We start from the raw sequence: 24,650 nt of genomic DNA, 5'->3' as shown, positions 1-24,650 counted from the left end.
GGAACAGCGTGTTGGATGGCTTTTAATATGTCTTGTACATAAATTCAGCATAGGATGATGAAGTGCATACTTAATAACTCTCATCTTTTATTAATTCAACATACAGGTTGTTGTAATGTGAGCTTTACATTGCTGCGTATTATGCTTGAAAGCATGTTTTCCTCCTTCTCTCGTGGTCATGTGTACTGGTTAGTGCTGGCCTCAGACTGAATGTGTTGGACTCGTGATGTCGTTGTCAGGACCACCGCAGTAGCGCAGTGGAATGTCGGCAACACAAAAGACTGAGCGTGAACTGACCTTGTAGCCCACTTCACACTGTTTGTCTTCAGAGATCAAGAGATGGAGATGATTTACCTATTTATAGGAAAACTACAGCATCCTGTGGTTACATGTCAAAATATAGCTTATCATCGAGAGAGAGAGAGAGAAACAGAGAGAGATGGACATAGTTATTTTGCTTCAGTCACACTTGCTTTAATTGTTCACATTCTGTCAGTTTTTCCAACAGTTTGTCTCTGTAATTTCTTAAATCAAACTGGGTGCTAAGAGACACATAACAAATGAAAACAATACATGTTTCAGCTCAACATATCAGCTAGATATCCACTGAATGGATTTATAGTCTAACGCAGTGGTCTCCAACCTTTGTTAAACTGAGAGCTACTTCTTGCGTATGGAATAATATGCAGGGGCTACCAGTTTGATACACACCTGTCAAATAACAAATATGCTCAATTTACTTTTAACTAAATGTTATTGTTAATAGTTAATGATATGCAAGTGAAGACACTGATCATGTTAATGACTTCTCACATTAGTTATCATCAATCATTTAACAAAGTAGAAAACAAAGAAATATCAAAAACACTTCATTTTTCCGAAAAAGTTTTCAAGTTTTTTTAGAACAGGCCTACGGGCAACTCATGTGATCTTTGAGGGCTACCTGGTGCCTGCAGCCACCATATTGGTAACCCCTGGTCTAAAATTTCTTTCTATATGTTTGTTTGTTTTTTATTTTTTCTTTCTTTCTTTCTTTCTTTCTTTCTTTCTTTCTTTCTTTCTTTCTTTCTTTCTTTCTTTCTTTCTTTCTTTCTTTCTTTCTTTCCCTTTTCTTATTTGTTTCTTTATATCCTTTATTCTTTGCTTATTTGTTTGTTTGTTTGTTTCTTTCTTTCCTTCTTTCTTTTCTTATTTGTTTCTTTATATCCTTTATTCTTTGCTTATTTGTTTGTTTGTTTGTTTCTTTCTTTCTTTCTTTCCTTCTTTCTTTTCTTATTTGTTTCTTTATATCCTTTATTCTTTGCTTATTTGTTTGTTTGTTTGTTTGTTTGTTTGTTTGTTTCTTTCTTTCTTTCTTTCTTTCTTTCTTTCTTTCCTTCTTTTCTTCTTTCTTTTCTTATTTGTTTCTTTATATCCTTTATTCTTTGCTTATTTGTTTCTTTCTTTCCTTATTTCTTTTTTGTTTGTTTGTTTGTTTCTTTCTTTCTTTCTTTCTTTCTTAGCAAATTTGTCAAATGATTGAAAATCTGCTCAGCAATGCTTTCTCAGCTATTGTTGACTGCTCCACCCTGCAAAATAAAACTTTTTATTATTATTTTATTTTATTTTATTTTTTTACCAAAAGTCTGTTAAAATCTTGACTTAAATAAATATTAATAGATTTCTTTGTAACAGGCTACATGGCTACTGAATAATGTAAACTTTTAAAAAGTCAAATGTGTCAAAAAACTGAGTCAGAAACTCCATTGTAGTTTTCCGCGAGCATTTTTTGTTTAAAAGACATCTAATAGATCTCCAAACATAGATATATTGGCATAAGCAAGGCTACATTTGCCAGTGAAAATCTAATAGATGTCTAGCAATAGTTCAAAAACAGAATAGTCATCAAATAAGCAGGAAAGAATGACTACACATCCAAAGTCTGCTTAATGTGCCTAAATGTATAGTTTTGTTTTAGCCAACACATCTATATTTGGATGTCTATTAGATGGCCTTTAAACACAAATTGCTTGGTGGGATGAAATATTCTGTATAATAAATAACTTTGTGCAATCCACACAGTTTCCAAAGGTGAAAGTCAAGTTTACAGTTCATAACCGGAGTTAACAAAAAGGTTATATTTGTGCTTTAAGTTTTACTTTCTTTGAGATTTTTTGTTTGAGTGTTTTAAAAAGAAGCTGCTTGGAAACCTTTTGCTGTTTAAAATCAGATCTTTTCTGCTTCTTTAGCTTTATGCACAGATTTTCTCATTGATTAGTGTACTAAAGCTCAATAACAAGTGTAATGTATGTACAGTACATGGCAGGATTTGTTATTTAGTGAAGCAATAATGCTGTGAAATACAACAAGGTAGGTGACCCTCTCTTTTGAAATTAGCACTAAACCACTGAACACTCCTTTAATCCAGAAATAGCTCACTTAACAGAAGTGAAATTGGATGCAAAAAATAACTTTAACTAAGCAAATAAAGAAATGAAAGAGTCAAAATGGGAAGAAAGAGTCTATGAGCTACAGAGGAGCATGTAAAGCTGTTGAATGATGTTAGGCATGACTGAATGGTTTACAGCCAATAGCATACCAAATTCATAACAGCATGACTGGAAATATATACTCCAGTGTCGTTTGCCACAGGTCTGCAGTCCCCAAATGAAAACAGAACGGCAAGGGAAAATGCATGACATGGAGGAATGTAGTGCTCGGCAGGAGCAGAAAGATAAATTCCCACACTCTTTTGATGTCCTGTTTTAACAGAAGACTCTGACCACACACATACAGAGTAAAATCTGTAAACCGCAGTCAGTTAAGCCTGAACGCTTAAGTGTAACAGTCAGTGCTCTGTATCAAGCGCAAAGTGTGTGTACTGTTTATATGTGTAGTGTGTGCCACACATTTCCTCATCAATGTATGCACTCAGCTTAATTTTTCTAACAATGCATATAACACACGGAATAAATGGTTTAAGCACTACTATTTTGTCCACAAGCTGTCAACAGTGAACTGGACCATTTTTTCACCATCACAAAAGAAGATGAAACAAGAACAACAAGCTACTGCAGAAGGCAAAAACAAGAGAGAAAAAAAAACTTTACAAATGTATTACCTGTCAAAACTGAAATCGAATCACAATTCCTTTTTTTCTTTTCTTTTCTTTTTTTTTTTACATTTCCGACTTCTATGGAAACTTGTCAAACAGGACAGGAGTGGTACTATTTTACGGAGTGTATTTGTAATAAGAAGTGGCTCTCAGTCAATTTGCAGATGCTTTTTACTTTTTTTTTTTTTTAATGGTGCTGAAATGGGACTGTCCTGAGGAAAACTGAATGTCTGAACACCCTATCATTGGTGAATCTGGTGAACCCTACACTATTAGAAATAAAGGTATGAGAGCTGCCAGTGGGGTGGTATGTTTGCATAAAGGACACATTTGTACTTAAAGGGCCCATATTGGTACCTCATAAATTTGTATTAGTACCTTAAAATTTCAACAGGTACACTTTTGTACTTCCTAGGTACTAATGTGTATCCTTGAGGAATTAATAAGGACCCTTTAGTTACAAATGTGTACCTTTTGAAAATGTATCACCCCAGTGACAGCTCTTGCACCACTATTTCTGAGAGTGTAGTGTACTTTACTGTGTGTGATGCTATCAAATGCAAAACTTCATGAAAGCTGTGTGTGTATGCTATTTTGCATATACAGTACTTTGAGTTTTATGGTAGTGAATGTCTAGTGTAACCAAGTCAGAAATGTTTCAGATGGCACTTTTTGGTTGATGGCAGTCATGCATTTCACACAAACAGGAAATACGAATTAAGAAAAGTGTAATGATTCTTAGACTTCTTAGAAAGTTTGCGAATGAGGATGAGGAATGTCTGCATTTGATGCTTGTGACAGGCTCAAAGTTGACAATAATTGGGATGAGATGAGAAAAGAGAAAAGGCAAACAGCTGACTAGAGTGACTCAAGTTCACATGATTTAATATCATTTTGTTTTGTAAAAGGTGACTCTGGGAATCTGGCTTTATTGTTTTTCTAAATGTTGCTAAGTTGTATTCAACCTTTTGATGAACTAGACAAAGTTTTGATACATTTTCTGTTGTGTCATTTTATTTTTTGCCAATTTTCAGCTTTTGTCTGTTTCCCAACCGCAGTTTCACTTCTTATTTCCCTCTGTTCTGCTCTTGTGTGTGCCTATCTGTCTGTCTGCCTGTCTGTTTGTCTGTCTTTTCGTATGTCTTTTTCTGTTCACCCCTGAACTGTTTGCAGTGTGTGTGCGGGTGTGTGTGTGAGAGAGAGAGAGAGAAAGAGAGAGAGAGAGAGAGAGAGAGAGAGAGCAGCTGCTATTGGTGCTCTTGCACCTGTTCTTGTCTCATCACAGCAGTGATGACTGATGTCAGGCCTTACATGGACCCATCATGCCCCTCTCCACCTTCTACATCTATTAAACACACACACACGCACACACACACACAAACACAGCAGGCTTTCTATATCTACAGTTTTTGCTCATTTTGTATTTAGCATTTTATTTGAAGATGTCAGGAAGTTTAAAATGTGTCACCCACTTCCTGCTATAAAGTCGCTATTGTCTTGTTTTTTTAAGCTTAGATTTTTACGCTTAAAATTATTTTATCTATTTGTATATTTATAAATGTTTTGTTTTTAGTGTACACTTTTTTGAAGAAAAAAAATGTGTATTTTACCACTACTGTACTGTACTGCATGCTTTTCTTGAAATGTTGCTCTACATAAACACAATATACTCAATAAACTCTATAAAATAATACATTTATTGATTCATATGCATTATATTTATATGTGTGTACTTTTATAGTACATAATTGTAGTATTATATTAATACTATTAATATATTATTTTATTCTTATTATAATACATTTATTATATTTACTTAAATGTATACATTTCATGTAAAATGAGTTAAAATGCCAGTGATTGTAATGTGAAGCAGATGCTGACAAGGAAGTGAGGATCCAAATGCAGGGTTTATTATACAGAGATGGTCAGGCAAGCAACGGCCAACACAGGGGCAAACAGTTGTATGTAGGAAAATTTAGAGTCATCGTCAAATAAACAGGCAATAGTTAGTACAGGCAGCCAGCAGGCAACATAAACAAACAAACAAGGTGAGGTTTAAAAACATGGCAAGGAAAGTGCGCTGTAATGTTCACAAAACCTTTCAACAGGATTCAACAACTTCTGTGTGTTTGTGTGCTGCATAAATAGTTCAGTAATCAGTCCATGAGCAGCTTCAGCTGTTGGAGTGTAATCAATGGAGACTTGGAACGGGTGTGTGTGTGTGTTGCATGACTGGAACTTGTAGTCCATATACCACCAGATTGGATCGCTGGTGATCGTGACAGTGATTTATGCTATGTATTAGTGTCATATTTGTAAAAACCATTTAGCTTTGACTTATTTTTAATGTGGTGTAATAATTTTGTCATTTTCATATTTCAACCTATTTCAGCTATTGTTTTTTTATTGTTTTTGTTGGGAAAGCTCAATCAAAAATTCAGTGCTCACCCTTTACTTATTTCATATTTTCATTTGTTTCTTTTTTGAAAAGTAAGTATTTTGAAAAATCTTGAAAAGTGGTTACCATTGACTTCAATAGTATTTTTTATTATTATTATGGAAGTCAATGGTTACACGTTTTCAGCTTTCTTCAAAATATCTCCCTTTTTTGTTCAGAAGAAAGAAACTCATAAAGGTTTATAACCTTTAAATGAGTAAACGATTTTCAAATTTTCCTTTTTGGCAAACTATACTCTTTAAACAAAGATGCTCATTTAATATTTCAGCTTTATTTTTAATTAACAAACAAATAAATGTAGTTTTAAAAAAACTGCACAAAGGTGGTCTACATGACTTCTGCTCTGTATCTTAAATATTGTAGAAACATACAAAAACTTTGTGTGAGGAAAGGACTGAAGTTTGAGTCCTGACGTGTGCTGTCAGCATCAGCAGTAGTGAATGTCATCCAGCTGTAACACTGCTGACATTGAGGCTGCCCTGAAACTCTCACTTCCCACTCACTGCTGTTCCCCATGGCAGTCCTGCCTGATACCCTGTTTCCATAGCAATAACATTCAGAACAACATCAACACTGAAAATTACAGCCCTCCGTAAAAATCAGCAAGGTTAACACTTTTTCTGTTTGTGTACATGCATGTGGGTGGATGTTTTTGTCATGAATATTCATGCATTATATGCGTCTGCATGTATTTCTGTTTATTTCATTTCAATATAAGCATCTGTGCACTTGGGTTAGTTTCCAGAAGCCATACTTAAGGCTTATTTAAAAAGGAAAAAAAAAAGAAACTGAAATTCTAGATGCGTATAGAAGTATAGATTTTATAAGCAATTATTAATGCAGTTTTAAGTTAGATCAGAGCTTGCTTGAGGATTTTAAAGTTTAAAGATCCATACTTGTTCACTGCCTATGTTTTTTCTTGGAGTGATAAAAATGTGCTGCTTTCATCAGCACGGGTGTCTGTTGTTTTTGCTGTATTTAGTAGTTTGTTGTTGATCTTTTTCCATTTTATTTTACTTTTTCTGAATGTGAAACTGCTCAGTTCAGTGTTAATTGTGGACAAATTATACAGTGCAAAAACTATTCAAGCCCTAAAGTTGTGCTTTATGTTTGTGCATGTTCTCTTTATTTTGCTTCTGCTGCATTGTTATCTTCTGCTTTAAATACATGAGCTTTTTAATGTAGATTGAACTCTTTTTTTGTAACATTCATCAGCTTAAATTATAAATAATTATGAAAATTATGTCAATGATATTATTATTAGAGTTTTAGATAAGTTCAAACTAGATAAATAGGTTTGCATTTCAAACAATAAAAAGTAAAGCTTTTTTTATTATTGAAACTTATAATTGCCTTTTCTCATTAGATTATAAGTAGACTGTTAGGTTGGAGTTGGGGTTGGGGTTAGTGTATGTTGACATGTACCTGCAAAGTTTCTTATACAGTAGTCAGTTAAATGTCTGTTAATCAGCAGTATCAACAGATATTAAGCAGACAGTCTTCTAAAACTTAAATGGACCATTAAAATAAAGTTTTACCAGAAAAGAAAATCACAGCCCTGGGGTTTGATTTCAGCCTGTGTTTGGTGTCTTTTGCATTCACTGGTTGTGCATTTGACAGATACATAGGTCGTTTTTATACAGAACATTTGAATTGAATGCAGCTGCTGAGCTGTGCTGACCCACTGTCACATGCGGTTAGAAAGACATGTTCATCCATTCAGTTTCTTCTGGATATTCGCCAGAAGGTTATTTTGAGGACTATACAGCTTTTCAGAAGATATTGAATAACGTATAAGGTCATGTTTTATTTTGAAAGTAAAAGTGAACTGCATGTGGCCTATGGCTGATATAGAAAAACTGCAGCAGACTGAAAAGGGATCCTCATCGTATATTCATTTTCAATCACAGTTTGAGGGCAACTATGATGTTTGTATTTTATTGTGACTTTTTTATTATCATTAAGATCAGCCACAGAGCTTATTTAACTTTGATTTTGCTTTGAACAAACATACACACATTTCAAAAACATTCCCATGAGACACCTATTCTCTCTTATAGTTCATAGTTATAGTTGTGAAGCATCTGCACACACCGTTAAAGTAGTTTTCTGATAATTCACAGGTCTGTTTTTCACTAGCTCACAACATAGCCTAACTTTAATAGTGATAGTTCACCTAAAACATGAATTTGTGAACATTTATTCACCCTTCACTGCTTTCTTCTGATTAAAGGTGCAGTAGCTGATTGTCTTCAGAATCACTTTTTTGTTTTGCTAGTTAAATGTCTCTTCACATTCCAATAGTAATTGTAGTAAAGTAAATTATCTAAATGCATTTAAATGTATTTTATATTCTGGGTAAGGCATAGGAATAAAAAATATTCGTCAAATAAAAATATTTCAGCCTGAAAATAGATCGATGACCCAAACTGTCTGTCAACAAATGCAGATTTGTATATCTCCGCATCCTGTTCACGCAGATAGATATGTCATTTGCGCATTCACATGTAGCGTTACCTGCTGCTGACAGAAAGAGTGACAGGCAAACTCAGAATCAGCCTGACCTTTCTGAAAGACCAACGTGGATCTATGCAAAAAAAAGGTTGTTTTTGAAAGGGCTTCTGTCAAAAATGCTGCTTTAAAACTTTTAAATCCTAAATCAATATCGGAATGGCTTTTGAGAGATGACACCATAGTTGTGGTATTTCTTTTTTTGACAGGTCTGAATGTTTTAAAAAAAGTCATGCAAGGCTTGTGTAGGTTGTGTTCTTTTATGAATGGGCTATGCACAGTTTGATTGATGTGACTTTTCAATTGCATAAGGCATTTTTATAGCATCGATGGTGTCATTGAATTAAAATATAGTCAGTTAAATTGAGCTAAGTATTCATTTAATTTTTCAAAAGAATGTGCAAATATAAAACCAACTTTACCCCAATGCAAGCTTTAGGGAAACTGGCAGTAATAAGTATATTTTCTGTACTATATTTTCTGAAATATTGCACAATATGGCAAGTTTTGCTTGCCACACAACTGAAATGTTGATGTACAAAATGTTCATTTTTGGTTGAACGATCGCTTTAAAGAGTGGAATGCTTTGTTTTTGATTCATCATCCATTGTGAGATGTTAAGGGAGTATGATTTGCAAGGTTGTAAGCAACACCCAACTATGCATCAACCAGTGTGAGAACATGCACCACGGCTCCTGTTGTTTGAGTCTTCAGAGAATGGACAGACAGCTTACATGTCATGTAGACTCTGTACCTGCGAGCTGCTGTTAATGGAGAATTGAGTTTACATTGGAAGCTTTCGCCCATGAGGGAGGGATCACCTTTCTATCTGTCAGACCATGTTTGTGTATACATGTGCCTGAGTGTGTGTGCGTACATAAGTGCACAGTTTGTCCGCACAGTGGAAAGATACTGTATACACACCATTCATCTGCATAATACATCAATCTCTCTGTGGGTGCTTGCGCTGGCAGTTGACGCCAGCCAGAAAATGAATGAAAAGAGGTAGAAAACACAGGGGAGGGCCCACTTTTAGATGAAAGAAAGGACATGAAGAGTTCATATGCAAAAACCTCTTAGTGCCTTCTGAAAATTCCATCGAAAATAAACATTTTTCTCACCCTCCATTTGTTTATGCTAAGATATTTCACTTTAAAAACCAGGTAAAGGATTTATTCTTTACCATTAAGGTCATATTACTGAAAATACACACAGGAGTCTGATAAAAATGCTGATTTTAGAGGAAAATCTCAGATAGAATTTAGAGGTTTTTGCATCTGATCCAATGTTACTTGGACTATTAACAGAGAGTGCTAACGGTCTACATCAAAATTTTTTGATGCATTTATTACTGTTTACACAAATTAATGGTGTTTTTAATATATATTTTTGCTGTGTTGGCATAATGCCATTCTTCTTACAGTGTCCTTTTTGGATTTGTGTATATACCTCAAGCGGCAACCTCCCACTCTCCCTTGTGAAGCCAATACGGAAGTAACTGAAACTGCAATTCATCGACTCGCCTTTGTTCATTGGTTGCTATGCTAAATTAGCCAAATTTACAGCTCTTGAAAACATGTTTACAGCCTGGTATAAAAGATGGTTTTGGTGCATATAGCTAATATTACCCTTCATGACAACTGTTAGGAGGGTGAAGTTTTTATAAATCATCCGTTTAGTTTTTATTAAGTTTTAAGGTTTATTAAGTCTGCACAATTAAGGGCGTGACCATTTGAGTGACAGATAGGTCTCGCTGCTTGCTGTCTTGTCACGTCAGCTGATTTCGGCTGATTAGCCGCTGAATTCGGCTTATGCATCATATTTTTGTTTTGTTTTATGTGGCTTTACACAGTCAATTGCCTTTTGGAATTATTGTTTACGCTTTAAAACCCAAAAAGTTAAGGTAACTAAAACCATTTGAGGAAACTGATTGCAACAAACTATTTAAGTTCAAAAACTAATTTAAATGAGTACTGTGAACGTAATCAGTTTGAGTATAAGAAGCAATTTGAGCACAGTAAAAGCCAATAAATGAAAAGAACTCAAACCAATTGAGCACTGTAAAACTCAATAAGTTAAGGCAACTGTGTTTGGGAAAACCGTTTGCAGCAAATCATTTGAGTTAAAAAATGAATCTATATGAGCACTGTGAACTTACTCCATTTAAGTTGAAATGACGGGCTATTTAATTAACTCTACCTTTAACACTGAGTTCAAAACTCTTTTCAATAGAGTAGAATTAACTCAGCAAATCAGCACATTTGGAGTTAACTACACTCATTTAATTTGATAAAGTTGACTGTCGGGTTTTACAGCGTACAATTATCAGATAATATGGCACTTAATTGTACTCTTAAACAATTTAAGTTGCCTCTATTTCCCAGGTGAGTGAAATGATATACTTTTATACCATATTTTTAAATGTATTTGTTATATTTAAGATAATTTATAATTTTCCTTAGACCTGTAATGCACTCCAGAATCTGACAGATTGATTAGCTGTAGGCTATGAAACGTCATCTGAAACGTTGTCATACACTTTTTTTGCCTGGATTTCATCAATAGCCTTGCTTTTACTAACACAGACATATTCAAAGTATTTGGAAGTATTTTGCGTTTTCCTCCTGTAGAAAAACATTATAAGAACAATGCTTAGTTGCTCAAAGTATTACAACAGTGTTTTTAAAAGACTAAATGCTTTATTGATACAGTATACAATGAAGCACATCCGGTCAAAACACAAACGAGCCAGATTAGTTTGAGTTTTGTTTCCTTCCCTAGTGTCTAGATATGAAAAGTCTTTAATATGCTTATTTATAGTTGCTGTGTTAATTAACTGTATATCAGTCAATTATATTCAATGGCAAAAAAGTATTTTTATGACAAAAAATGGCAAAAACAACTTTAATAATGTAGTGATTGCCAGTGGTGTTGTCTCCAGTGGTGACCAGTGTGGCCAGTGGTGTTGTTTTTTTTTTTGTTTTTTTTTGTTTTTTTTTGCAATCACCAACAGGGCTTTCTCTATTGGAGATTACTGCTGAACTAACTACAACGCCCAGAACTTACTGTGCACATCAACTCCTACAGCTGCTGACAACAATCTGGACACGCACACACAGACACAGCTGCTGCTCATCTACACTGATTATTACAAGGACTATAAATACACCTCACCTTCATTCACACATTGCTGAGTCTTATTTTGGTACGAAGTGGTTTCCTGGTTTGTTTTCCTGTGTGTTGAGCATTGCCTTGTTCCTCGTTTTGATTCATTGCCACCTTGTCTGACCTCACGCCTGCACACTGATCATGTCTTTTGGATTTCCCTTGTACTACTGTTTAGCTCCTGTTTCTGACCTCTGCCTTTATAACCTTGATTTATAAACTGAATTTGATTGCGCAAGTCTTTTCTCAGCATCTGCTTTGTTACTAATACTTTATATATAAAATGAATAATAAATTGATGTGAGTAAAGGGGAAATATAAAGAACAGACCCTGAAAGCTGAAATAGAGAGGCAGCTGACTCAGTTCACAGCTGCATCTGTTCTCCTACTGTGCGTGTGTGTGAAGGATACTGTTCAGCTAACGCTTTAGGATAGAACTTTAGGGAGAAGTGTGATGGCAGCCTTTGACTGCAGCAGCTCTCCAGCTCTCTGAAGTCGGCTGGCCCAGTTCTGTCTTGCCAGCAATTGCCAATACTGTAATGATCCATCCATCTGAAAACTGCCTTGAGTTTTCAGAATGCAGTGTGCAGACTTGATGCGCTTCATAAATACTGTATGTGTGTGTGTGTGTGTGTGTGTGTGTGTGTGTTAGTTGGTAGGGTCTCCTCTCAGTGTGAGTGTCTGTCGATGTGTCTGCTGCTCACAGTCTGAACGTCTCCTGTCCATCTGTTTCTCTCTTTCTTTCTCTAAATCCGATTATCTTTACCACTTGCTATCATTCGCACCCACCCGCACGTGGCCTTGACCGCACCCCATCCAGCCCCTGCTGAGGTGGAGATTGAACGGAGGAGGCACTAATTGCCCTTTAATTGCCCCTCTGTCTGTGCAGCTGCTCCCGTATAGGCAGAAAAGAAGAGTGGACATATAGTATTGATTAGACAGGAGCAGTGAGAGTAAAAGAGAGAAGTGGAACTGAAGTGAGCTTTAAACAGACATATCGATTGGATCTTTAACCAAAACTAATACTTTTTTCCATCATTTACTGGTTTTGAAAAGAGTATTTATCATTTTACTTAGTTTGACATGTATTTTTTATTATATAGATGTAACATTTTTTTTTAAATGTAACAAAAAAATAATTTTTAAAGAATTTTTAAAAAAGTTTTTTTAACTAAATCTGTCAGTGCTGTTTTCATTCTCTCGTATCCAGCCCTATACATTTTCGCGGATGTAGCTCCCTGTCATTGGAACTGAGTGATTGACAGCTGATAGTAACCAATCTATTAGAGCTTTGTGCTAGCGCAGTGGGCCAATAAGAAGAGCTTGAAGGCGGGACAAGCATTGCAGGCTTTGTTTACTGCAGCAAGTTGACATGTCAACTGTTTTAACCATTCCTGAGCACTGCGTTTGGTGTTTTTAGGTGCAAAGATGCATTCTGAGTAAATGCCTCCTAAATCCGCGCATGTGGTGAACATTTTGCTGTGGAAACTGGTCGCATGACAACAATTTTATGCACTCTCACAAATGCCCTCAAATATATTTTGAGGTTGTATAGAAAACATTTCAGGTGCATATGCGACCAAAACAATCACAATTTCGAGCCCTGTCATTTGTTATATAATTCATTCAAGTTGTGATTCACATGTAGCTAATGATTTATAATAAAGCTTGTTTGGCATGCTGTCCTGGGAAAGAGCCCTAAGCTTATGATATCCTCAAGTCCTGGGCTCCCTCCTGTTAGCAGGGCGAGAGGGGAGTTTGAGCTCAGGTACATTTAGATGAACTCCTCCTACTTATTTCTGGCTAATAACAGATAAAGGGATGGCTAAGGAGATTTATGGCTTGCTAAGAACTTGACTATGGTGTCAATTTGGTATGTTCAATTTACTTAGGTTGCATGTTTTTTGGACTGTTTGAGGAAATCGGAGACCCCAGGAAAAACCCACGCAAACACGGGGTGAACGAGCAAACTCCGCACAGAAATGTCAACTGATTTAGTAGGGAATTTAACCAGAGACTTTCTTGATGTGAGGCAACAGTGCTAATTACTGGGTTGCTGTGTCGTCGATCTAGAAAGGAGGAAGAGTGGGATTCTTCAAGATAAAAATACTGAGATTAAAAAACTCTGGTTATTTATAGTGAGTTAGTAATCATCTGATTGGTGAATCAGTCCTGAGCTGATGCAGGAGCAGTCGTAAACAATCATAAGCACATGCTCCTTTCGAAGTTAGTTTATAAATAGCATCACTTATTTGATTTAATAACATAAATAAGAAAATAACAATTGTAACCATTATATTATATGGAGATGAGAAGATGGTCAAATCAAGGGAAACAGTTTATGACTGCAATATAGACACTACAAAAGAAAAAAAAGTGCTCTGTCAATGAATCTCAACACATACTGACCTTTGACCCCTTTGACCCCACTATTACATACTGAGCTCTTTGAAGCGTTCAATGTCAATCACTAAAGGAATTTCACATACACATGGACACACATACACACATTGACATATGCAACCAAACAAAAAAATTAACAATGGATGGTAGTGATCACATGAAAGTAATGGCATTTTATGAAATATCAAACTTTATATAAATATACAGTATACAACTATTACACAAATTCTGTTTATCACAAGATTTTTTTGAGCTGTAATGTTTCTACTTGTAAATGTCGATACAAAACTAATGCAAAATTATGCTGTTTTGGTTAGGTAAGGGCTATGCAACTGAAACTGTAAACTTCTAAAGCAAAAATTAAGAAGATAGATAGAATTATTTATTTTGCAGCCAATGCACATATCCTTAAAGAAACCCTTTTTTTATTGTGAAAAAAAATAGGTTTCTATTGCTTTTTTGCTAAATATTCCTTTTTCAAGTTGTCATTAAAAACACCACATATAAACTTGTTTGCCACATATGGGCATTTTGCAAAAGTGATGTGTTTTAATTAGGCGTATTTTCAATTTGCTCAGTTTAAAGGGTAATGGAAATGTGCCCATAGTATCTGACTGGTGTGCGCTGGCTCCTGTGTTGCACTCATTCAGTTTTAAAGCGAAAGCACAGCCTCTGCTTGTTTCACTCAGCTTGTGAAGTTGTTCTCTTCACTGAACAGGAGCTGTTTGTTTGGGTTCTGTGCTCCGGGTGGGAGTCATGAGAATGTTAGCGGGTGTGTGTTTATGTGTGTTGTCTATCAGCCAAAGGGATCTAGGAAAGAAGGAGGATCCTAGGGGAGATTATTGTCTGTCCCGATGCCACATTTCTCATGTGATCTTTCTAAACAAGGCTACACCATACTCATATTACATGCATACATGCATACAACAAAGAAGACTGTTAATATGGGTTTCATGTTTAGTTATACACCAAAAAGTGCCTTGTGCAAAGTGGGAGTGAAGTGAAGAACATAAATTACTTACAGTATGAGCAGCACTATTTTGGTATTCAATATTTATGCTTTTTTATAATTTCCACCAATTATTTAATATGTTCACTATATGAAATGGAAAATCTAGAAAATTTATATTTAATCATTTAAATTATATGTGTCAGTAACTCAATATATGCTGCTCAAAATTTGGGGGTCAAAAGGAGTTTTAAAAGAACAGCAACTGTGTGGACCCACCCGCAAGAGGAGGTGAAGGAAAGTTCCCAGCAGGCAGACATCATAAGACGGTAGTATTAGGTTAGAAGTCAGGTGACCAAAACTCAATGTCCAGCCAGTGTCTAAGGACAACGTTATTTTGACGTCCGATAACGACGTCACATTATGTTGATATTTGGTTGATTTTAGGTTGTGTTGGAAAGTGACCAAAATCCAACATCTGATAGATGTGATAGTGGAAATGTCCACACAACGTCAAGGTGTAACATGATTGGACATTGATATTTGGTTGATTTTAAGTTGATTTAAGGCTGGACATTGGACATTGACGTCGGCCTGACGTCAACCTGATTTTCATTTCCAAGCAAAATCCAACATCCCCATGACCTTGGGGTACAACTTCAATATGACTTCCTGTCGATGTCCTGTTCCTGCAGGGTTGAATCAAAATCTGACTCCCTGGACAAATCTGACTCCCTTTCGCGTGCACACACATCATGCAGTGCTTGCAGTTAAACTCACAGCAGTTTATCATGGCACTTTCATTGATTGTTTTTTTTCTACAACTCACAGCAAGAACAAACATAGTTGGCTGATTGACAAGCAGTGCCCACTCATGTTCAAAACTATTTCAAATGCAAAATAGGACGAATTTATACTCCATTTTGAAAGTAAAACATACTGTATAGGTTGTGTAATCTACATAACATTAAGTGCAGTGTGTGGTTGAGAGGGGGCAGAGTTTCGATGTGATCCGGTGTGTTTTTGTGACTGCTGGTGTGGGTTGCTGTATGGTTAAAATGATGACAGTTGAAGTAACTAGGCTAAGTTTCAATTTAAATCATTTTAAATTAAATTAAATATTAATCTAATATTTCAGCCGTTTTTTTTTTTTTTGTTTTTTTTTTGTGTGTGTGTGTGTGTGTGCATTTGGCGAGGTTTGGACAGCTTTTGTGTTGGAAAAAAGTCGGCTACAGTTGCAATCAGAATTATTAGCTCCCCTGTTTTTTTTTTTTTCCCAATTTCTGTTTAACGGGTAGAAGATTTTTTTTTTACACATTTCTAAACATAATAGTTTTAATAACTTATTTTTAATAACTGATTTATTTTATCTTTGTCATGATGACAGTAAATAATATTTGACTCGATATTTTTCAAGACACTTCTAAACAGCTTTAAGTGACATTTAAAGGCTTAACTAGATTAATTAGGTTAACTTGGCAATTTAGGGTAATTAGGCAAGTTATTGTGTAACAATGGTTTGTTCTGTAGACTATCGAAAAAAATATAGCTTAAAGGGGCTAATAATTTTGACCTTAAAATTGTTCTTTAATAAATTAAAAACTGCTTTTATTCTAGCCGAAATAAAACAAATGAAACTTTTCCAGAAAAAACAAATATTATCAGACATACTGTAAAAATGTCCTTACTCTGTTAAACATCATTTAGGAAATATTTAAAAATGAAAAATAAAATCTGATTGCTGTATATCTGGCAACACTGCTCTTCAAACAGTTTCCACATGAATGTTAAGCAGCATGGTAATGTTTTGAACATTGATAATAAAAATGTTTATTGAGTGGGATTTTATGTTAGAATATCCAGTGAATATGTTTTAACACAATGAATAGCATTTGCATTTTTATTATAAAAAAAAAAGAAAAAAATGTTATTAATGTAAATGAAATAAAACATCTGCACCATTTTTTGCTTAACACTTTTAAAATCTTTCATGGCCTCTCCATATTTCTTGATTTTAATTTGCCTTCAAATTTATTAGATTAATAGATTGTGAGTATTAAAAAAAATCATCACCCAATCCTACCGTGAACTCTAATACCAAATTTGATGAGAGCAAAGGGTTATCGACCGCCCTTTTTTCCTGGCTCTCTCTTGCACCTGGTTCTGTGCAGCTGGGCTTCATGTTTGGAGGCAGCGGGAACACAATGGCTGTTTCAGACTCACAGCATGTGGATCATTTCTGACTGTGTGTGACTCTGATGCTGCTGTGGTGAAAAGACGTCTGCCAAATTATTATGAGTGTTGCTCACTCCCCCCATCCATCCCTGGGTCTTTCCCTCCAAACAAGTACAGTTTTCAAATAAAATAGTTAATGTTGTTACAGTACTATATGTGTAATTCGTGTCTCTGTTCCTGTCTCTTTACAGTATGTTTGGCTTCAGTCACAGTCAAGGTGAATCCAGAAATGCACGTTCTTAAAGGAGATACAGTCATGCTGCCCTGTACGTACACCACCTCTGCAGAGGCTGCGGTTGCGGTCCAGTGGTTTATTGTGAGTATGCAAAAATTACATTATATGATGTACCATTACACATAAATGTTCAGCAACTGTTTTTTTTTTTTTTTTTTTTTCCAGAACAAAAGTTCATTGAACACAGCAATAACAATCTAAATATTTTAATCAGGCAAGGTTAGAGGGGCAAGGTTTTGGCTTTTGGAGAGTTTTTAGTCTCAGTGTAAGCCAACAAAACAATGCTGATTCAGTAACTATAACTAGTGGGAGGGAGCAAACTATTGTTAGACTGAATAATAGAATAATAAAAGTAAGCTTTAATTACATTTGACACTGGCCATATCTTGCAGCTACTGGGGTAAAGGTCCTAGTTACAGTAAACTTCAAACAAAAACAGAATAATGAACTGAAATGACAACATTTGAAAAAAATACATAGAGCCAAAACATTGTTTGATTTGACAGTTTGAAACAGCTCACCAACTTTTTTGGGCCACTTTCTGCCTTCTTTGACGTGTTTGATTTGTATATCATGAATACACTAGAGGGTTGAATAGTCTATAATGATGGCAGACTTAAAGTCTAGTATTATTTCATTTTACTTACAAAAAGAAAAGAAAGCACAACCAAAACAAACATTAGCAATAACTTACACAACAAGACAGTTACCGATTTGACCAAAAGTCCCAATCAAAAGCAAAAAACACAGCAAAAAACAAACAAAATTAATAAATAAGCATCAACAAGCAAAACAAAATACCCCCCAATTGTATTATTTGACAAAATAACAAAAACAAAGAGGGGAAATCAAGAGTGTCTGTTGGAAGTAGTTTTGGTAGTACCAGGATTTCTGCTCTCACATCAGACTTGGCCTCCGGAGGATTGGATGTTTTGACATAAAGATTTTAAACTTGAACGTAGTTAACTGATGTATCCACACCTGTATGATTGCTCACCGAGAGAATTTTTAATTTTTTTGAAGAGGGGGTCACACGCTGAATGAGAAGCCCCACTGTGTCACACCACATCTTTTCTATGAAAGTGTGCGCAATGCACAATGCCAGCACCATTGATGTGGCACACAATCTGGTAGTGCAAAAGGCTGGAAAAAGACTGTTTGCCAGATGTTTATGATTTTTTTTTTCTCTTTTAGCCACTATTGTTGTGTTTAGTGGTTACACGCAAACAACCCGATATGACCCGATATGAAATAGGTTAATGACCTACAGAGTAACACCAGTCTTTTTTTGTTAAAAGATGTGCTATAAGGGTGTAAACAAAAACTTTAGCTTTACTTTCATCAAGATAGAACCAATGCATTAATCAGTGCTGTAATAGGGTATATGCAAAAAGACATTTAATTTTTAGGAACCATGTTAAAGCACTTCCAGTGAACTGTATGCTCTTACAAGATCAACGCGTTTAAGGCCTGTTTTCTTTAAAAATCAATGAGCTTCACTGCCTGATAGATATACGATATAAAGTGGGTCTCGGAATGTACAAGAAGCACTGCATTAAATTTCATTTTTCTTAGCCATGTCTTTAAAATATGAACATTTATTTCACTCTAGTATTTTCAATGGAGTTTCTGCGCTAGCCTGCTGATCCTGACAGTGCATATGTGTAAATGGCTTTTTTTATTTCGTTTTTACACTTAATCAACTAAATAAATGCTTACGTCTCTTTAACTGATTCTATTTTAATTATGAAATAGGAAAAAGTCACATTAACTGTTCACCGGAAGTTTATCGGTAGGGGAAAAAACACTAGCTGTGCATATACCCTATAGGATTGCACAACAAGAAATATGTACTATGATAATAGTGGCATTGCTGACAAATGAATGGATATGCTTGTAACTCGCTATTTTATCTTAGTCATAAATAATACCCTACATACAACAACAAGCTATTCAAGTAATTTGTTTCTCACAGTGAAGAGGTTTTTAATAGTTTTTTTTTTTTTTTTTTGCTTCCACATTTGTGATGTCAAAACACATTGTGAAAACACAATTTTACAATTTTATCCATGCAATATGGCTTTATTTCAACATGGCTGTGGTTACCTTTATTGATTTAGAGCTATATGACATGACAGCTTATATGAAATTACTCATGTATTACATTTTCAGTTTACTAATTTGATTGATTTGACATATTTTATTTTATATATGGTTTAAGAAAAAAACACAACTTGTTTAATATGTGTATGCTCCATTCATAGGAATTTGCTGATGGAGGCAGAAAGCAAGTCGCCTACAAGTCCTCCGTAGGCTCTGATGCTGGAACATTTACAGATCGCTATACCATAGAAAAGGACATGTCCCTTAATATCTCCCAAGTCACAGTGGACGATCACAAAAAATTTATCTGCCAAGTGACCGCGGGGCCTGTGGGCACTGCCGAGTCTGCCACCGAGGTCAAGGTTTTCTGTAAGTCTGGCTCAAAATGGGTGCATATTATGTTTCTTCAGTTCATGTTTATCTTATTATGTTTCATTTGAGCATGTGCGTTAGGCTTGGGCGGTGTCCAAATTTTGAGACCGTCAAACCGCCTCCATATTTTACCCCGGTATCCGGTATTACCGGCTAAATAAAAAAAATTATGACGTAAGGCTCAGACAGCGTCACCAAACTGTTGGCTTGAGCCTAAACCATTCAGAAACTGAATACCTTCTATGCGACCTTAGGCAGAGAGAGAGAGAGAGAGAGAGAGAGAGAGAGAGAGAGAGAGAGAGAGACTTTCTCTGTCTTACACAAACACACACACATCTCTCCCGCGATTTATTCAGAAATTTACTCCCACACCGTAAGAAATCTGGCCGGCTTCCGCGGGAATGCAGAGAGCTGTAATCGGGCCATAAAAATTATACCCGATAGGTCCCGAGTCCGACACGTACATTTTGATTGACAGCTTTATAAAGCCCGAGCCCTTACAGCTCTAATGCATTTTTTCAAGAATGAGTCATTTATATGTTTTAACAGCATTTATTCGTAACAAACGAAGACTATATCCCACTTGAAAGTTGGAACAAAGAAATAAAATAAGTCCTCTGTAACATCGTAACATCTCAGCTCTCTATAGGTCTACATGCACTTAGCCTTTAAATTGGCCAACACACCAATGAAAAGAAATCTTGCTTAACAAATCAAATAAACTCTAAATGATGACGGGTATTTTGGCAGTAACTAAATTGAAGCTGAATATTAAAAGAATAATGCCACCATTAGTCTGTATACTCTGTCTACATTATGATTATATGGTTTAATTAATATTTATTTATAATTTAAAACCCTTTACTCACCAAGATTAGGCTACGTGTGTTTGTGGAGGAACATTATTAAATCCACTGGCTTTAGCGCAGTCTTGCGCTCATGTGCGTCCAGCAGCACTGAACACCGTTTCATTGCTACTGCTACAGGTCGAGATGCAGAGTTCTGATCTGGCTGATTTTGCAAGTTTTAGGTAGGATTGTTTATTCATCTTATACCAGTCAGGAACATCCATTTAATTTTCCATGACCGTAGTTTCAGGGTAGCGAGTGGCCTCGTCATTTTACATGTCAGCTTGCGGTTTAGGGCTCTACCGTAATACGCAGTGTATGAGTGACCGCTAAATACCTGCGGCTGGAATAACCGCTCTTTCTGACTGGCTTGACCGCCGTCAAAATTCTCTTTTTTTACTACTTCGTCATAATTTGCTTCACCTTTGCAGGGATGGATTTTAATGCAGGGATTTGGATTTTTTCGGGTCTCGCCGGGTTCGGGCAAAGATCTTCAGCTCTAATGCAGACCTCTCGTTCATATTAACCACGTCTCCCTTCTGTTCAGTGTAAACTGCCAAACTGCAGGACACTTTGAAGCGCGACTCGTCACGTCACGTCTCCCTGTCCCTCTCTCCCTCTCCCTCTCACCCTCTCCCCCTCCCTCTTCCTCTATCTCTCTCCTCCACACTGTCCCGTGATGACAACCACACACACGTTTTTTAGGCATTAAATAAAGGATATTTAACACTTTATGACGGTATAACGGTATTGAAACTGACACCGTTGCTATTTTTAGATCCCGCGGTATACCATAATACCGTAATATCGCCCAAGCCTAATGTGCGTCCACTCTACTAACAATTTCCATGAACTAAATGGGACATATGGCCAGCCATTTTTACCCCTATTCATTAGTCTTGAGTGTTGTTTGTGAGTTGGCCCAGGGGCAATTATGAGCGTACAGATTGCATTTGACACTATTGATTAATAGAGTGATTGCACTTGTCATGTTTGATGGATGTCATTTTAAGGGTTATGAGAGACAGAGAGTTCTATGTGCTTTAAGCACTGCGCTGCTGACCACTAAGTTCCTTGTGAAAAAAAAAACATAATTTAAAAAAATAATTTGATTCTAATGTATTTACATAGGCGACGCAGTAGTGTAGTAGCTAGTGCTTTTGCCTCACAGCAAAAAGGTCGCTGGTTCAAGCCTCACTGTTTGGCAGTTTGCATGTTCTCCCCGCATTCACATGGGTTTCCTCTGGGTGCTCTGGTTTACCCCACAGTTGAAAGACATGTGGTACAGGTGAATTGGGTAAGCTAAATTGTCCGTAGTAAATGAGTGTGAATGAGTGTATATGGATGTTTCCCAGAGATGGGTTGCAGCTGGAAGGGCATCCGTTGCATAAAACATATGCAGGATAAGTTGGCAGTTCATTCCGCTATGGCGACCCCAGATTAATAAAGGGACTAAGCCGAAAAGAAAATGATTGAATGAATGAATGTATATATATTTTATAAATAATACATAATATTATAATATATTTAAATATAATATATATTAAAAGAATCATTCTGTCCTCAAACTTTTGAACAGTACTGTACATTTATGCAGTAAATATATTTACTTTAATAGATACTGGTAAAAAAAAAATTAAGATTATTGAATTAAATTAAAATGCACGCTTTCATTCAGTGAGATAGGAAAATATTACTATACTTTATTTTGAGGTACGTCATTTATAGTTGTGTGAAGAAGTGGTGTAGTCTGTGGAATAGCATAGATATTTTCAGTGAAGCAGTATTAACCATGCTTAATTGTAAATACAAATGGATATTGACCAGGTGTGCATTTGCCAAACAACAACATAACTCGTGACTGACCTATCAACGATGCATTATTTAATAAAAGAACGATGTAGTGTAGAGTGTTTCCCAAAACCGTAGTTGCTTTGTCGCTGATCTATCATTTGAACCGTGTTAGATATAACGTAAAACATACATTTTTAAATTATCCACAGAGTTCATTTACGTAATTTTAAGGAAATGAGTTCGCTCACTTTTTTTAGTCAACAAATTGCTTTTAAAGGTTAATGTTAATAAATTTACTAGCATGCACAAATAATGAACAACTAATTTATTACAGTATTCATGATAGGTTACCTTAGTTTATGAAATTACTGGTGTTTATTTGTAGTGCACTCACAGTGAGCATTTATTGTAGTTACAAATATAAATATGGATTATATTAATGCATTAGTACATGTTGGCATTAATATTTAGGTAATAGATGCTGTACACATTTTGTTTAATCTTTGTTCATGTTAGTAAATATATTAACTAACAATATTAAACAACATGTTAAACCCTAATGAAGATTTATTAAGCTTTTCTGAATTCTGAATATTTGGGTTGTTCATTCTATTATTTATTTTTTATTGTGTGTTTGTGCATGTGTCACTAATTGGCCTGCATTAGATGGTTTTGAACTTTCATCCCCCTGCTCAGTGATCCATTATTTCTTTGGAGAGCCTCCCCCAGCTGTGTGTGTATGATGGGGTCACTTCTGGGGACACTTTATGAAAAACCAGACAACTGTTTGTGTGTAGGAGGGTGTAGGCTGCTGCGTGGGATAGTGTGTGTGTGTGTGTGTGTGTGTGTGTGTGTACACCAGAAACAACAGCAGAACAGCCTCTTTGTTCATATTCCATCCCAGACTGCGTGGAGCGAGAGAGCCAGTAATGGCTGTAATAATTGTGAATGAGAGCAGTGGGACTAGGAAACAATAGCATCTCCTCCCTGGAGACGAGCGCTGCTGCCTGCTTCATGGCTAATGGCTGCACCAGAGGGACACGTCCTTGTTTAGAGAGAGAAAAAGACATCCATCTCTATGCAAACTTGTACATGTTCTTTGATACTTGTTCTTTAAAAAAGTATTTTGAAAAAGATTAAGACACAAGAGAGTAGATTTGACGATATAAGATCATAAAGGAAGGGGACAAACATGAAGAAAGGCAGAGAAACTATAAATGCTTTGGGAAAAATGGCTTGACTGTTAATGTTATTGAAAATGATTGAGTTTATTTTTGTACCAGATGACAGCTGGAGCAGTGTTATAGTGACCTTGCACATTTGCACTTTAATGAGCAGTTAAAGCATGAGTTGGTAAAGGAGATTGAAGTATTTTTTGTTGTTTTGTTTGCTATTTATATATATATATATATATATATATATATATATATATATATATATATATATATATATATATATATATATTTTTTTTTTTTTTTTTTTAATTTTTTTTTTTTAAATAGTTAAAAAAAGATACATTAATTATTTAACATTAGTAACAACATTATGACTTTCACACAGTGATACGAGTAAATATCCGGAAAAATTACCACAACGACTTAACCGGTAAATAAAAAAAAGCTCTTTTCACACAGGCAGGGACGTTCTGGAATTTTTCCGGAATATACCATTCATACATAAATACCAAAAACTGGTATATTCTGACAGATTTAACCAGAAATGGCCTCTAAACGGCTGTGCTTGTATTTGTAAACATTTGAATACCTCACAAACTCAGAGGACAGATAAGTATTGTGAACAACTTCATTGAAAACATATGAACACTTTCGCGTGTCGAGATGTACATGTGTGTGTGCGCTGGGGCTCTCCGGCTGCTTCACGTGCACACGCGGAAAAGTATTCAAAGGCTTTTATCTTCATAAACAGCATGGTTGTGAATGCGTCTGAATCTTCTGTAACTGTAACAGTAAGTGTGAACGCGCTTTTATTCGGCTATTTTCCTTCTGCGTTTATACAACGCAGCATTCCAGTAAATTACCGGTAATGTTACAACTTCTCTTTTCGGAAAAATGCCAGAACGAATTTATCGGTATTTTCAAAAAAGGGCCTGTTCAAACATACAGACTTTACATGCAGAATTACCCATTTTCCGGAAAGGTCTGTATGTGTGAAGGGGGGTAATGTGTACATAAAAACAAAGACAACAAGAATGAAGAAAACATCAGTACAATACAAGCATCAGCATCAGCATAATTTTCTCCACGTACAATTAAATTTGGCTTTGGAAGTAATTTATTAAAAGGACGCCACATGGCAGTGAACTTGGACCTAGAAGTATTTAAATTAAGTATTTTCTTTTTCAAACTAAGGAAATGCAACACAATATTGTCCCACTGTCTAAAAGAAGAGGGAAATGATTATTTCCAATTGATTAAAATCAAGTGTTTTGCCAAAAGCAACGCAAAGGCAATGCAGTCCAA

At 35.7% G+C, this 24,650-nt stretch overlaps 1 protein-coding gene across 8 annotated transcripts in view; it reads left to right on the top strand.

Annotated features, from left to right (window-relative positions):
• Window positions 1–24,650, top strand: part of bcam (basal cell adhesion molecule (Lutheran blood group)) — a 115,425-nt gene that overhangs the window by 59,871 nt on the left and 30,904 nt on the right. For all 8 annotated transcript variants that reach the window (XR_012391548.1, XR_012391545.1, XR_012391547.1 and 5 more), the window contains exons 2-3: window positions 17,010–17,134; window positions 19,318–19,525. Coding sequence is in view for 3 of the 8 variants with exons in the window: in NM_001365889.1 (NP_001352818.1) it covers window positions 17,010–17,134; window positions 19,318–19,525 (333 nt within the window). In the remaining 5 variants the exon portion in view is untranslated. The remainder of the gene's footprint in view (window positions 1–17,009; window positions 17,135–19,317; window positions 19,526–24,650) is intronic.

Source organism: Danio rerio, chromosome 16 (genome assembly GCF_049306965.1).
Source record: "Danio rerio strain Tuebingen ecotype United States chromosome 16, GRCz12tu, whole genome shotgun sequence".
NCBI lineage: Eukaryota > Metazoa > Chordata > Actinopteri > Cypriniformes > Danionidae > Danio > Danio rerio.
This window is presented reverse-complemented; position numbering and strand designations above follow the sequence as displayed.